General features: G+C 44.0%; 2 protein-coding genes across 8 annotated transcripts in view; one reads left to right on the top strand and one right to left on the bottom strand.

Annotated features, from left to right (window-relative positions):
* Window positions 1-4,052, bottom strand: part of RTF1 (RTF1 homolog, Paf1/RNA polymerase II complex component) — a 30,560-nt gene extending 26,508 nt beyond the window's left edge. The window contains 3 exon segments of the mRNA XM_030451711.1: window positions 1,217-1,327; window positions 3,844-3,969; window positions 3,972-4,052. Of these exon segments, the coding sequence (XP_030307571.1) occupies window positions 1,217-1,327; window positions 3,844-3,969; window positions 3,972-4,052 (318 nt within the window).
* A 41-nt stretch (window positions 4,053-4,093) lies between these two features.
* On the top strand, window positions 4,094-12,732 carry NDUFAF1 (NADH:ubiquinone oxidoreductase complex assembly factor 1). 7 transcript variants are annotated; one of them, XM_030452521.1, is made up of 6 exons: window positions 4,094-4,435; window positions 4,991-5,078; window positions 7,083-7,749; window positions 9,518-9,703; window positions 11,164-11,238; window positions 12,268-12,732. In XM_030452521.1, exons 3-6 carry the CDS (start codon window positions 7,240-7,242, stop codon window positions 12,406-12,408), a joined length of 912 nt encoding a protein of 303 aa, XP_030308381.1. In that variant the 5' UTR covers window positions 4,094-4,435; window positions 4,991-5,078; window positions 7,083-7,239; the 3' UTR covers window positions 12,409-12,732. The 7 variants fall into 7 exon arrangements, with proteins under 7 accessions (XP_030308381.1, XP_030308380.1, XP_030308379.1 ...); XM_030452520.1 differs by having other exon boundaries at window positions 4,094-4,449; window positions 7,087-7,749; XM_030452519.1 differs by having other exon boundaries at window positions 4,094-4,449.
* Window positions 12,733-12,742: the final 10 nt, after the last annotated feature.

The following is a 12,742-nucleotide window of genomic DNA, read 5'->3' as shown; positions in this document are numbered from 1 at the left end:
ACTTATCTCCACACCACTTAGAATAAATAAACTGTGTGCCAGCAGATCTGAACACTACAAAAGTGACAAACTGAGTGGTCACCCAATAACAAACCTAATATCTAGTCCACTCATAACTTCCTTCTGTCTTAAGCAGATACAAAAGTCCTTTTTTTCTTTTAAGAAACAGAGTTCCAAGCATATTTATTTCAAGAATGCCTCAGAAAGAAAATTAAATCATACATTCTTTACACTTACAGGAAAAACTCTATGTTATTAAATGCCTTAATATGTAACAGTTTATCACTGGCCTACTCTATTGGTCTTCAAGTTGTCAATAATCTTTCCTATAGTTTCAGGAAGAAAACCAAAAAACAAACAAACCACAAATACAGTCCAAACAGCTTTTGTTATGTTTTTAAGGATAGATGGAATAAATGACTCCCTACACTATGTAGAAAGCCTGAAAAGGATATTTGTAAGCTTCAAGAAAGTGGTTTTAGTCAAACACCTGTATGACCTCTTTGCCAGTCCCTCTGTTTTAATAAGTCTATTTCAATTTTCACTGAAAGCAAAGACTTTTAAGTAGCTCTAGAAACGAGTACCAAGAACAACTAATAAACCAGATCTATCAATAAACACTGCTATATGAGGAATTATCAAAAGTGTAAACTATTCCTTGTCTCACTTTCTTAAAAAATGCCAATAAAACCACACACTCTGCATGTTCAAATGACCAGACAAACTAGTTCAAAGTAGAGCTCTTGAAGAATCAAAGTAGCTAAATACAACAGTCTCACTACCTCTTAACAATGCCACCTGCCTTGACCCTTTTCCTCTCTGTGGAAGGAAGGAAGCTCTCTTTTAAAGCTGAAAACCTCTCTCTTGAATTCAGAGTCCACCTTTATAAAGCAGCTTCACTGCTACTTCAACCACAAGCATTACACAGGAAGCACTAATTTCAGCAGGCAGACCAACCAGACCATTCAGACCACACAAACATGGCCCTAAACAGGCAGCAATCTTTCCACAGACATTCAGACTCTTCTGTACCACAGCTACAACTCAAAGTATAATTATTACAAGAAAAAATAGCATGTTTTGAGCACACATAGTCTGGGCTCAACGGAAGTCCATCAGTTCCACTTTAATAAAATCAGCAGGCTAAACACACTGAATGATGAAATGCACTTCAGCCAGAGAAATTCTAATGTGGTTCACAAAGAGACAAACTCACCTCATCGTCACTGTCTGATGTCTCAGAGTCTGAAGATGCTGTAGGTTTGCTCACAGGTGGCTCCTTTTCTTCAGAATCACTGCGTTTGCGTTTGGCCAATGATAACAGCTCCTGGTGGGAGAAACACATCAATTCTAAAGTGTTTCAATTTCACCAATCCAGGTCACTGCACATGCACCTTCTCTGTGATGCCTGAGGACACCCCAGTGAAATTATTATCCCCACTGACTAAGGGACACAGCCTGCTTATGTTCCATTAATATAAATACACACACATAATTTTAATGCAACTGCATGCTACAAATTATTTGAGGATAACAGGCTATAAAAAACTAAAATACCACTAACATTACTTTGTTGGATAAATGACCTAAGATAAATTACTGTCAAGAGTCATGTCCGGGTCTATTTGTTTGAATTGGGTAATAATTCAAAACCATCTTAACTACATTGCAGAGCATTAACCCAAAAAGCCAAATTCCACTACAGAGCAGCTCCTTCCAAAACAAGAAAAAAAAATTTGCAATTATACATTTTAAAGGGGAAATACTTCCAACATCACCACAACATTAACATTGATAATATTTAGTCAGCTGTCCAATTCCTTTTCACTCTTCCTACATAGCACAGAATGCACTCAAAGCTTTGTATAGACACACAGCAGGCATCAAGCTCAGTTATGAAACTAAGTAGAGATAATCACTCCAAAGGAAGCACTTTCAAAGGCCACACAAAGAACTAAATAGCTCTCAAATAATCTGATCATTGCTGTTCAAAGCTTGTTCAGATGACAGAAGCAGTAGTATAAAGCAGTTCTGAAGCTGCATTACTGTCTTTGTAGCCCATGACACAAATTTATTTCTTAAAAACACTGCTCTGGGGTTAATGAACCATAGCTGTGAGAAAACAGTCACACCAACTTCTGCAGCCTTGGGAAATCAACACTAGATTGGCTGCAGGAGTTTCACAACGGAAATATCTCCACAGCAATCAGATTACAACTTGGTACCTCAAATGTACCTTAAATTGTACCCCAAAAATTTTCTTCCCTGCTTCCTTATCTTCATCCTCACACACACCTGTACCCTTACTTTTATAGTTGCTACAAACAGCTCAGTGGAGGAGGAAGCATATACTATTCAGGTACAGCTGCAGATGCATTCTTCCAGGGAACAACACGACAGATGCAGAAACACGTGCATGCTCCTACCACCATCACTCTGACCTATGCTAGAGCTAGTCCAGCTCTCCCACTTTCAAGCTCTAAAGAAGCTGCCAGACTAATATACTGGTTATGAGACACTGGCAGCTCTGAAGACTTTAGAGGCACTCAGGATCACAGAATAATAGCACGTCAGGTTGGAAGGGGCCTCAAGGATCACCTGGACCAACCCTTCTAATATTACAGCCCTGTCGAGCTGAGACTTAAAACTTTCCAAAGTGGGGGAATCCACAACAACCTGGGAGACCATGCCAATGCCTGACTGTCCTCAGAGTGAAAAATTTCCCTCGTGTCCAACCAGAACCTCCCCAGGAGCAACTAACTTGTGCCTACTACCCCCTGTCTTATCCATGTGACTCCTTGTAAACAGGGAGTCTCCATCTTCTTTGTAGCCTTGAAGTACTGCTCAACATCAGGGCATGCTCTGCCCCAGTACATTTGCCTAACAAAGCTTTCGATTTGATTTTTTTTTTTCTGGAGCTAAGAGCTGCAAAACTATTTTTGAGTGTTTGGGAAGGCTTTTTACTGCAACATAGCAACAGCTGCTATATTAAAAAACCCTGAAGATCCAGCACAGAAATTACATCAGGCATGTAGGCTTCAGCCAAACTTCTGCCCAGAACAAGCACCCCCATACCCGCTGTAACACTTCACCTAGAATGTCTTTATTTACCACCTCCATGATAGGTTTACCTATCACCAACACCTCTTTGAAAGCAGCTCCTTCCGAAGTGGAAGACGCCCTTTTTGCATCCCTGACACAGTTAAATTGACCCCAGACACGGCAATTCCAATCCTAGGAGATGTTCTCACGGCAAACAGATACTTCCCCCTTGTTACACGTACAGGCTCTTCACTCCATGCAGTTTCCCATCACCGGAGCTCTCCCAGCTCAGTCGCGAAGACCGAGGAGGGAGCAACAAAATGGGCATTAACACCGCCCTCGGGGGCCCGCCTGCCCCTCCGGGCTCACCGGGCCGGCGGGAGGCAGGGACATGACACGCTGCTGTCCCGAGCAGTTCTCCGGGCATGGGAAGGCAGCACAGAGAAGTTGCCCAGCCCTTGGGGTTTCTCCCCCCACTACCAGAGGGGGTGACGACCGCCGGCAGCCGGGCCCCGCTTCTCCCTCCACAGGGCCAAACCGCTCCGGAGCACCGCCCTCCTCCAAGCACCGAGCCCGCTGCAAAGAGACCCCCAAACCCGCCACCGCGGGCCGCCTGCCACGGACCCGCCGGAGGGGAGCGGGCTCTCTCTCTAGGGGGGGGGCCCCGCCGGGATGAGGAGAGCGACGGTGGCGCGCACCCGCCAGGCGGGAGTGAGGGAACGAGGGAGGGATGGCGGCACCGAAGCCCTACGCGGGCCGGAGATCCCAGGCCCCGCGTCTAGGCCGGGCCTCCCCGCGCACCTGATCTAGGTTCTCCTCGCTACCGCTATCCTCAGTATCGGAGTCGATAAGGACGCGGCCTTTCCGCTTCTTCACCATGGCGGAGCCGGCTTTTTCCCCCCCCCTCCCCTTCCCTTCCCCTTCCCCGCCCCGGCGGCGGCGCGGCGCTCACAGCGGCCCGGCCTGCCCCGCGCCGCCCGCCCGACCGGGACACAAAGGGCACCGCGCATGCGCACGGCACCGGGGCGGGAAGGAGGGCGGGACTGCCCCCCCGGGAGGGGAGAGAGGCGAGGAAGAGGCGGTGGCGGGAGGTGGCCGAGCCTCAGGCGGGCTACCGGGCCCCATTAACGTTTATTCGAGCTATCCACCGACGTGTTCCTCACAAACAGGCATTCCCTTCCCCCGCCCGCACCCCTAGCATCTCTTTGAACGCAGATATTTCCGCGTTAACACCTCGCCAGTGTGCAGCGGCCCCTCCGCTTCCGCAGAGCGCCGGCAAGATTTTGCATCCGCCGCCGGTGGAGGCGGGAGTTCGGTCGTTATCGCCGCCGGTGGAACCTGAGCGACGCGATGCGTGTTTCCCCGTCGGGCCCGGAAGCGGTGGGACCCGCCGGTAAGGGCGGGAAGGTGAGGCAGGGAGCGGGATCTGTCATGGGAGTCTCTCACGGGTGGGGGGTACCGGGAGGGCTTTTGCCGAGAGGCCGCTACCGCCTCTGGCGGCCTCTCCTTTGCCCTCCGGGCATGGGTAAGGCGGGCGGGATCCGGGCCCGGTGCCCAGGCCGCGGCGGTGCTGGCTGAGGGGGTGCGGTGAGGTGCGGAGGCCCGTGAGAGGCGCCGTGTGACAGAGCCGAGCGGGGAAGCGGTGGCAAAACGTTGTGAGGGGACAAAGGTTGAGCAGAAGTAAAATTTATTTATTTGTCCGCGTTGCCCTTGGTGGCACGTTCGGAGGAAACACGGATGGGTCTGTGCTGAGCTGCGTTCACCCTGAGCCCGGGCTGCGCTTCCTCCGCACCTTTCCCTTCAGCCTGCGCATCGGGTTTTTGTTTTTAGGAGCTTGACCTCCGGCCCTGCTGTGTGTGACAGGGAAAATGCGATTGCCCGCAGTGCGGTTTTAGTGGCTGCTTAATCGGTGTGTGAGAATGTTAGTAATGAATTTTCTCCTGAGTAGAGGACGGTGTGTAGCGTGAAGAGAACAGGAGGGAGCTCGCCACGGGACTTCTCGCAGCATTTGCTAATCCATGTTCCTGCTTGCTTAGGTGTGTTCTGTGTTTGTTAACCACCTCTTATTGTGGTCTTTTATCCAAATGCTATCAATACAGCTGTTTAAAGATACAGAAGAGTTTGCCACTCAGGTGCCATGCTGTGTAAAGCAAGCTTCTGCATGTCAGGTCATATTGCAAGAGGGGGAAAAAAGGCATTTAAAACATGGGAAATGTGGAAAAGGAAAGGATCATCTCCCTCACGTTCCACAGGAGTTTGCAGCTGAGAATTATGTGACATTTCTGTAATTTGATTGATTGACTCCGTTCTTAAAAGCTCAGAGAAGATAAACTGACTTGAAATACTTTTGAAATACTTGAAATACTTTTGAAATACTGTCAAAAAAAGCCCAAATCACCACACACAACCCCCTCCCCCCAGGCAATTTTACTAATCTTATGAGCCAGAGATAACAGCCTCTTTACAGAGCATTGAACAATAGGGCTCTCCCTTATGAATTAGAGAATAATGGTGTGGCATTGCTGTTCCTACCAGTATTGATGCAAAGAGAAGGTTTTCAGATTTTGCCTATTGAATTCCAGTCTTTTCTGTGCCCCAGTGGCCAAGAGGGTGAATGGTATCCCGGAGTGCATCAGGAAAAGTGTGTCCAGCAGATCTAGGGAGATCTTCTCCCCCGCTGGTGAGTCCACACCTGGAATACTGGATCCAGTTTCGGACTCTCCAGTTCAAGAGAGACAGGGATCTGCTGGAGAGTGTCCATCAGAAAGCTCCAAGGATGATCAGGGGGCTTGAACATCTCTTCTGTGAAGAAAGACTGAGAGAACTGGGGTTGTTTAGCCTTGAGAAAAGAAGGCTGAGAGCAGATCTTATTAATGTCTGTAAATACCTGAGGGCTGTGCCTCAATAGGATGAGGCCAGTCTCTTTTGTGGTGCTCAGCAATAGGACAAGGAATGATGGGTTTAAGCTGCAACACAGGAAGTTCAACCTCAATATGAGGCAAAACTTCTTTACTCAGGGTGACAGAGCACTGGTCCTGGCTGCCCAGAGGGGTTGTGGAGTCTCCTTCTCTGTGGACTTTCAAACCCCACCTGGATGTGTTCCTGTGTGGCCTGCCCTGGGGGATCCTGCTTTGGCAGGGGGGTTGGATTGGGTGAGCTCTAGAGGTGTCCCTGCCAACCCCTAATATTCTGTGATTCTGTGTTAAATTATTTGGTCTTTGCAAGCTCTCTGTAAGTCTAAATCAGGTGCATTGAGGTGCAAGGGGCTAGATGGCTATGGAAGCAGCATGCAGTCTGGCTGCTGTGGGACTTCATATCTGAAAAGTCTTGTCATCTGTGACTGTCTGAGACTGGCTTTCTGGTGGCAGGGTCTGCCTGTTGTGAATTTGTGATTTTCTTGCAGGGAATAGTACTTTATAGTACTATATTGTATAGATACCATCTTTTAGAAGTGTTCTTATCATAGAATCATAGAATCACAGAATGGGCTGGATTGGAAGGGACGTCAGAGATCATCAAGTCCAACCCTTGATCCACTCCTACTGCAGTTCCCAGCCCATGGCACTGAGTGCCACATCCAGTCTCTTGAAATATCTCCAGACACGGAGAATCCACTACTTCCCTGGGCAGCCCATTCCAGTGTCTGATCACCCTCTCCGTAAAGAAATTCTTTCTAATCTCCAACCTAAACCTCCCCTGGCACAACTTGAGACCATGGCCTCTTGCTGGTGTACTCGTAACACTTAAACGTACAGTAAAAGTGTTGAACACAAATAACTCTTTTCTATTTTCAGTTTTGTTGGAAGTATTTAAGTGTTTGGGTTTTCTTCTTGTTTGAATGGTGTTTCACATCATGGGGGGAGGGGAGACAGGGTGGAAATTATTCATAAACTAGAACTCTGGCAAAATGTAATACTTGATGCTATTTTATTATTCCTTTTTTAAGTGGCTTAGATTTCTACTTAATATCTTTTAAAAATTAAATTTTCATAACCATCCTGTATTTAATTTTTTTTTATCTTCTCTCTTTTTCATTAAAGGTAGACATTAAACTACAGTAGCAAGAGTAAGATACCTCTGGATACTAGTTTAGTTGTTTAATTAATTCCAAACCCATTTAATTTGGGTTTATTTTACCCATTTTAATTTGAGTAATTTAATTGCCTTACTGGAAGTGAATTCTTCAAGTTTACCAACATGGCTCTAACGACTGCTTTACTGAACAGTGCTTATTTGCACACCAGATGCTACAGGCACAAAATTTTGCACCCCTTACTTGGACCTCTCCTCAGTGATCCCATGTCAAAATTATACAGCAGCTACAAAAGGCCAGGCTCACTGCCTGAGGAAAAAAAGTCTTGGCAAAACACTGACTTCAGTTTTAAGAAGAGCATTGATGTCTTGAAGTCTCAGCTAGGCTTGCTGAAGAGGGAGACTGAGGATTACTTGATAGGACCTGGAGGCAAACCACTCAGTCACTACATCTTGGAACAGACAAAGGTGTTGTGGGAGTTTCGGAGCCAAGAAGATTTGAATAAATGGGTGATTTCCTCTGATGTGGAGATTGGAGGGAAAAGTGAAGTTCACCTCACCTTGGGTAGGAATAACCAAGCTGCTCTGCTCTATGGAACTCTCAACACAGAAGTGCCTCGTGATGGGGAGACTAAATACAGTGGATATTGTAGTATGAGATCCAAACCACTCCTGGTAAGTAAAGCTTCATGTTTCCATAACTTCTGGTGTTTAATTGGAGACCGTTTTTTGTGTAATCCCAGTGATAACAAGGGAATTGTTTAGCTGCAGCTGCACCTGGTCACTTCCAGGAGGATTAGATATTCCTTCACAAATGCTGTATTCTTTGACTTGGAAGGAATTTTAACTTTTTCTTGCATTTTGTTTTCCTTGCTTAGAAAAGGAATAATATATGAGTGATCATTTACTTAAGTACAACAGGGCATCCACTCATTAAGGCAGCCCTGTTTGCAGCCTCCTTGCAAATGAAGGATCTGTAATGAACCCTTATATCCAAATTGGTATGATTAAAATAGATGTCTCTCTAAATATGAGGTAATTGAATGAGGACAAATTTTCTGGGCTTTAACTTGCCCTATTCATCAAGCTTTGTTTAAGTGAGTGAGCTCATCTTTTCTCTCACAGGAACAGAAAATACTACTTTCAAATATACTTTTTAAAGGTCTGAGTCCTATCTTATACCAGAAAAAGCAAGACACATATCTTTGATAGCTCAGAATTGAGCAAACCCGAATCAGAAATGGATGTGCTTATTACTGCTTTTCTCAATCCTTATTTTTAAGCAGCTTTAAAGCAAAGCAACATTTTGACTCAGTGCTTACATTTTTATTCTGTGCTGTTGTTTGTAACTTGGCATGAGTACACAGGTAAAATCTTTTCTGGGCCAGGAACTTAGAGAGCAGCTAAAATGAGCAAACAAAATCAATGGGCAGATGAGAGGCAGATGAACAGTGATTAAAATGGTGACACCGAGTCAGGGGAGTGGAACAGCAATTTGTTTGTCTCTCAGGTTAAATTTTCAGGCCTGCTACTGAGTAATTTTGTAGTAGTGGAGTGTAACATAAATACAAAGGCTCTGCTTTATCTAAATAAAAGGCTTAAAACTGGCAAAACCATAAAATCAAGAAGCTACAGGCTTTGCATTGATACATCTATGGTCTATACATCCTGTTACCTATCAGATGAGTCAGTACAAGGACAGTTGATAGCTGATGGTAGTAATGCTGTAAGATATAGGGGAAAACTCAGAATTTTTGGTGATAATTTTTACTTGGTTGAAGCAATTCTGGACAAAAGTATCCCTGTCCCTCATCCCACATTGCTCCAAGTGACAGTGTAATTCTCTGAAGGTCCTTGCATCTGCCTATGTGCAAATCACAACACTGGAACTTTTAATATCTTGTTGTTATGCACAGTTAATAACAAAAAGTGTTGGGAAATATGAAATGCATCCAGTGCTTATGTCAGTTGTCAATAAAGGAAGTTATCACAGGGAATAATATATCTCATTTCTTCAGTTCTCATAATCACCTCTGAATAATCTTGTGCTGACCACAGAATATTAAACCCAACAAACTACATTAAACTCAATGAACTGCATAACCACTCCTCCATCACTACAGAGTTTGTGTACTTGTCTGGTGAGGAAATTGGTCCTAGGAAGGAGGTATGATTTCTGACAGTTACAATATTATGTTTTATAATGAAAGTGTGAGCCCTCAGAGTGGCAGAACTGCAATTTGGGAGCTCTGATACAGAGCTGAAGGAAATCAGTGAGATCAGCAGCTGCTGTGATGAAAGAGTAACCCAGTGTTCACCATGTCACAGTAGATAATATTGACATAATGATGTGGGCAGTGATCAAAGCAATAGTTCTCTGTTCCTCGTGCTGGAAGTTTCCCTTTATTAAGGTGGAATAATTCTCTTTATGAATAATTTGTAGGGATCTTTTGCTAGGAAGAAGTATTACGACTGGTCAAACTTCAACTGTCTGTACTTGCGTGTCCGTGGCGATGGCAGACCTTGGATGGTCAACATTTATACAGACCCTTACTTCTCTCATCAGAAGGATGACCTCTATAACTACTTCATGTTCACCCGAGGAGGCCCGTACTGGGAGGAAATAAAGGTGAACTAATGAGTCTTTCAAACTAATGAGATTGTCTTAGGGTTCTGGCCTTAGGTCTGCGAAAGGGGGATTCTTTCAACAGTCACAGTCTGTTGCCATTGCTGCCCATTCAGCCCCGTTTCTGCTGTGTTACAGACATGGCTTTGGCTTGGGAGTTCCCAAAATTGTAGATCACTGGATTGTGGGGGTGACACCTGTGTCCATAGTATTAAATATTTGATGCTCTGTGTTCACCTGATGTCTGCTGGAGTAATAAACAGATACAGCAGTAGAGGTTTAGCAGGTGTTGCCAGGAATATTCCCTGTGATCACCATTTTCTCTCTGTCACAAACAGACATCAGGCTTAACCACTGAGTCAGAGTCTCAGAGCTTTGTCGTTTATGGCTTTGAATCCGTGACACAAAACAATGTTTATAAGAAGTGGGAGTTCTGCCTCTTTTCTGATGAGGAACTTTTATAATCTGTTAATGACAGTGTTAAGGGGGTTTACACATCCCTATGAATTGGCATTCAGTGCTTTTTAATACACATTTTTTTAAATGCCATGACAGCAGCCCACTGTTTCACAGGTGAGGAGTCAGGAGGATGAAAATCAGTGTCATTGCTGCCTTGCATGTTCTCTCACACCAGCCAACCACCCTGTTTCCTATCTCTTATCACATCACCTCCTCTTGTTTACTCCCACTGCTAAGTCACTTTTACATTGTTCTGAACTGCTCTGCTAGAATATTGATGTCTCCACATGAAGTCTGCACTATGAAAACCACAGCTTGGGTACTGACAAGCTGTCAATAGACATGCATGCTAGACTTTTCATTAATTTCTATTTTATGTTGTGATGTTATTGGAAGGAGATATTCTCAGGGCTAAATGTCACCTTCTGTGCTGCAGCCTCATGCCCTAACAGGGCAACAGTCAGCACAGCCAGAGCTGGATGGGAGTGGTTAATGAAGGAGTGGATGGGGATCATTCCTCTGTGCCAGTTCTGTGTACCCAACTAGTGCTGGTAGTACCACACAAAGCAGACTGTTATTTATTTCCTAAGGCAGACTTTTTTTCTTTCTTCTTTTTCTTCCTTTTCCTCTTCCTTTTCCTTTTCCTCTTCCTTTTCCTCTTCCTCTTCCTTTCCTCTTCCTTTTCCTCTTCCTCTTTTCCTCTTCCTCTTTCCTCTTCCTCTTTTCCTCTTCCTCTTTCCCTCTTCCTCTTTCCCTCTTCCTCTTTCCCTCTTCCTCTTTCCCTCTTCCTCTTTCCCTCTTCCTCTTTCCCTCTTCCTCTTTCCCTCTTCCTCTTTCCCTCTTCCTCTTTCCTCTTCTCTTCCCTCTTCCTCTTTCCCTCTTCCTCTTTCCCTCTTCCTCTTTTTTTTTTTTCCTCTTTCTTTTTTCTTTTTTTTTCTTTTTTTTTTTTCCCCTTAAATTTTGGTGTACTAGTGACACTAAAGTCTGGGCTTTTTTCCTCTCAGATTCCATTCTCCAAATTCTTTCTCTCCAGTCGGGGAAGAGTCCAGGATGACCAGCATCCTATCTGGTTGGACAAGGCAAGTTTTCTATAGCCTTTACCTACCTGTCCAAAATTTCCTTTAAAATTATATTGTCTTGATAATTTACCAATCCTTTAATGTTTCTGAATTGTAAATCTAAGGGCTTTTTCTAGCTATAAGGTACTTATTCTTGTGTGCTTGCCTTTGCACTTAGATTATATTGCTTTTTGATAGCAGTGCCAGTTTACTTCAAAGTAGCTCCAGAAATACCTTGATGTCTGAATAACCAAGAAAACAACTCGCTACCTACTTGGCTTTTCAAAATAAAATTTTTGGGGAGGAGATGATCAAAGTGACTAAACAACAAAGTGCTGGTTGGCACAGTACTGTCAAAATAATAAAAGTAATAATCATAAACTTCCCCCCCTGTGAGCAATATTATATTGTGGGGTTGTATTTGAGGATGTACTGTATCACTGACCTTGATGGTGAGCAGTAAACAGATGTAGTTAGAGGCTCTTAAGTTTTTTATCCAGGCTTTCTTGTCAAAAGTAATAAGTAAATAAATGTGTTGAGTATTTTATTATTTTATTTCTACAAGGGGGTAGGATAATTCACTGATTCACAGGAGGAGACATTAGAAAACAATGCATTTTAAAATGTCTGTTTTGATGCACTTTCACACTATAGTAGGTGCATAACTTCATCTCAAACAGAAGCCCCTGTCCATACTTAATTAAATTCCATTTGCATTTCCTAAGGAAATAATTTTAACTTCATTTGCTTAATCATGATGAAACTGGCACTGTGCAAACCTTGAAGGATAAAAATTGCAGTGTTGCTTTAAGCTTGGTCCTTTTTTATGAGTCAACACAGTAGCAGAAAGACAAACATGAAGTAATTTTCCACTGTATTGAAAGTGTGGTAGTGAAGTGTCCAAGCCTTTAAGAAGCAGTTCTGCACTTGAAATTTCATCACTTTGAAGAGGTTGGTTTAATGAATTGTTTGCAGAACATGGACGTGGTAGATAGAGTTGTGGCTGATTTTATTGAAAATACCATTCTAATGTATGTATCTTTTAATTAGGTCAGTACCCTTGGATTCACCATTGGAGATAAAGTAGATGGCCCCTTCCAGCTGGAGATTGATTTTATTGGTCTGATCAATGACAGAGCTCACACAGAAGAATTTGCCTATGAGACATATGAAAAGAATCCTATAGCTTAAGCTAGGCTGGTGTTGTTTGGGGCAATCTTCAGAGGTTTGATTCATTTTTTATAAAACACTTCTGAACACCTGGAATGTAACAACATGGAAACTCCATGTAAACATTGAAGAGAGAAATGCAGGAGGTGTTGACTGGAGTAACTGGTCTGGAGGGACACTGCTGGAATCTTGGAGCTGCCAAATACAGACTCCCAGAGAGACTGTGCACACATGGACTGCAAGAGTATGTGATGTATTCTGATAAAGCACTAACTGTTGACTGGGTAAGTTTTGGCTCTTGTCCTGGCCTTTATAGAAATAAAAGTATTTAATGAGCTTGTTGTACTTTTGGTGA

The sequence above is a fragment of the Calypte anna genome, chromosome 5A (assembly GCF_003957555.1).
Source record: "Calypte anna isolate BGI_N300 chromosome 5A, bCalAnn1_v1.p, whole genome shotgun sequence".
NCBI classification, from domain to species: domain Eukaryota; kingdom Metazoa; phylum Chordata; class Aves; order Apodiformes; family Trochilidae; genus Calypte; species Calypte anna.
Note: the sequence above shows the minus strand (reverse complement) of the source record. Positions and strands in the feature narration are given on the sequence as shown.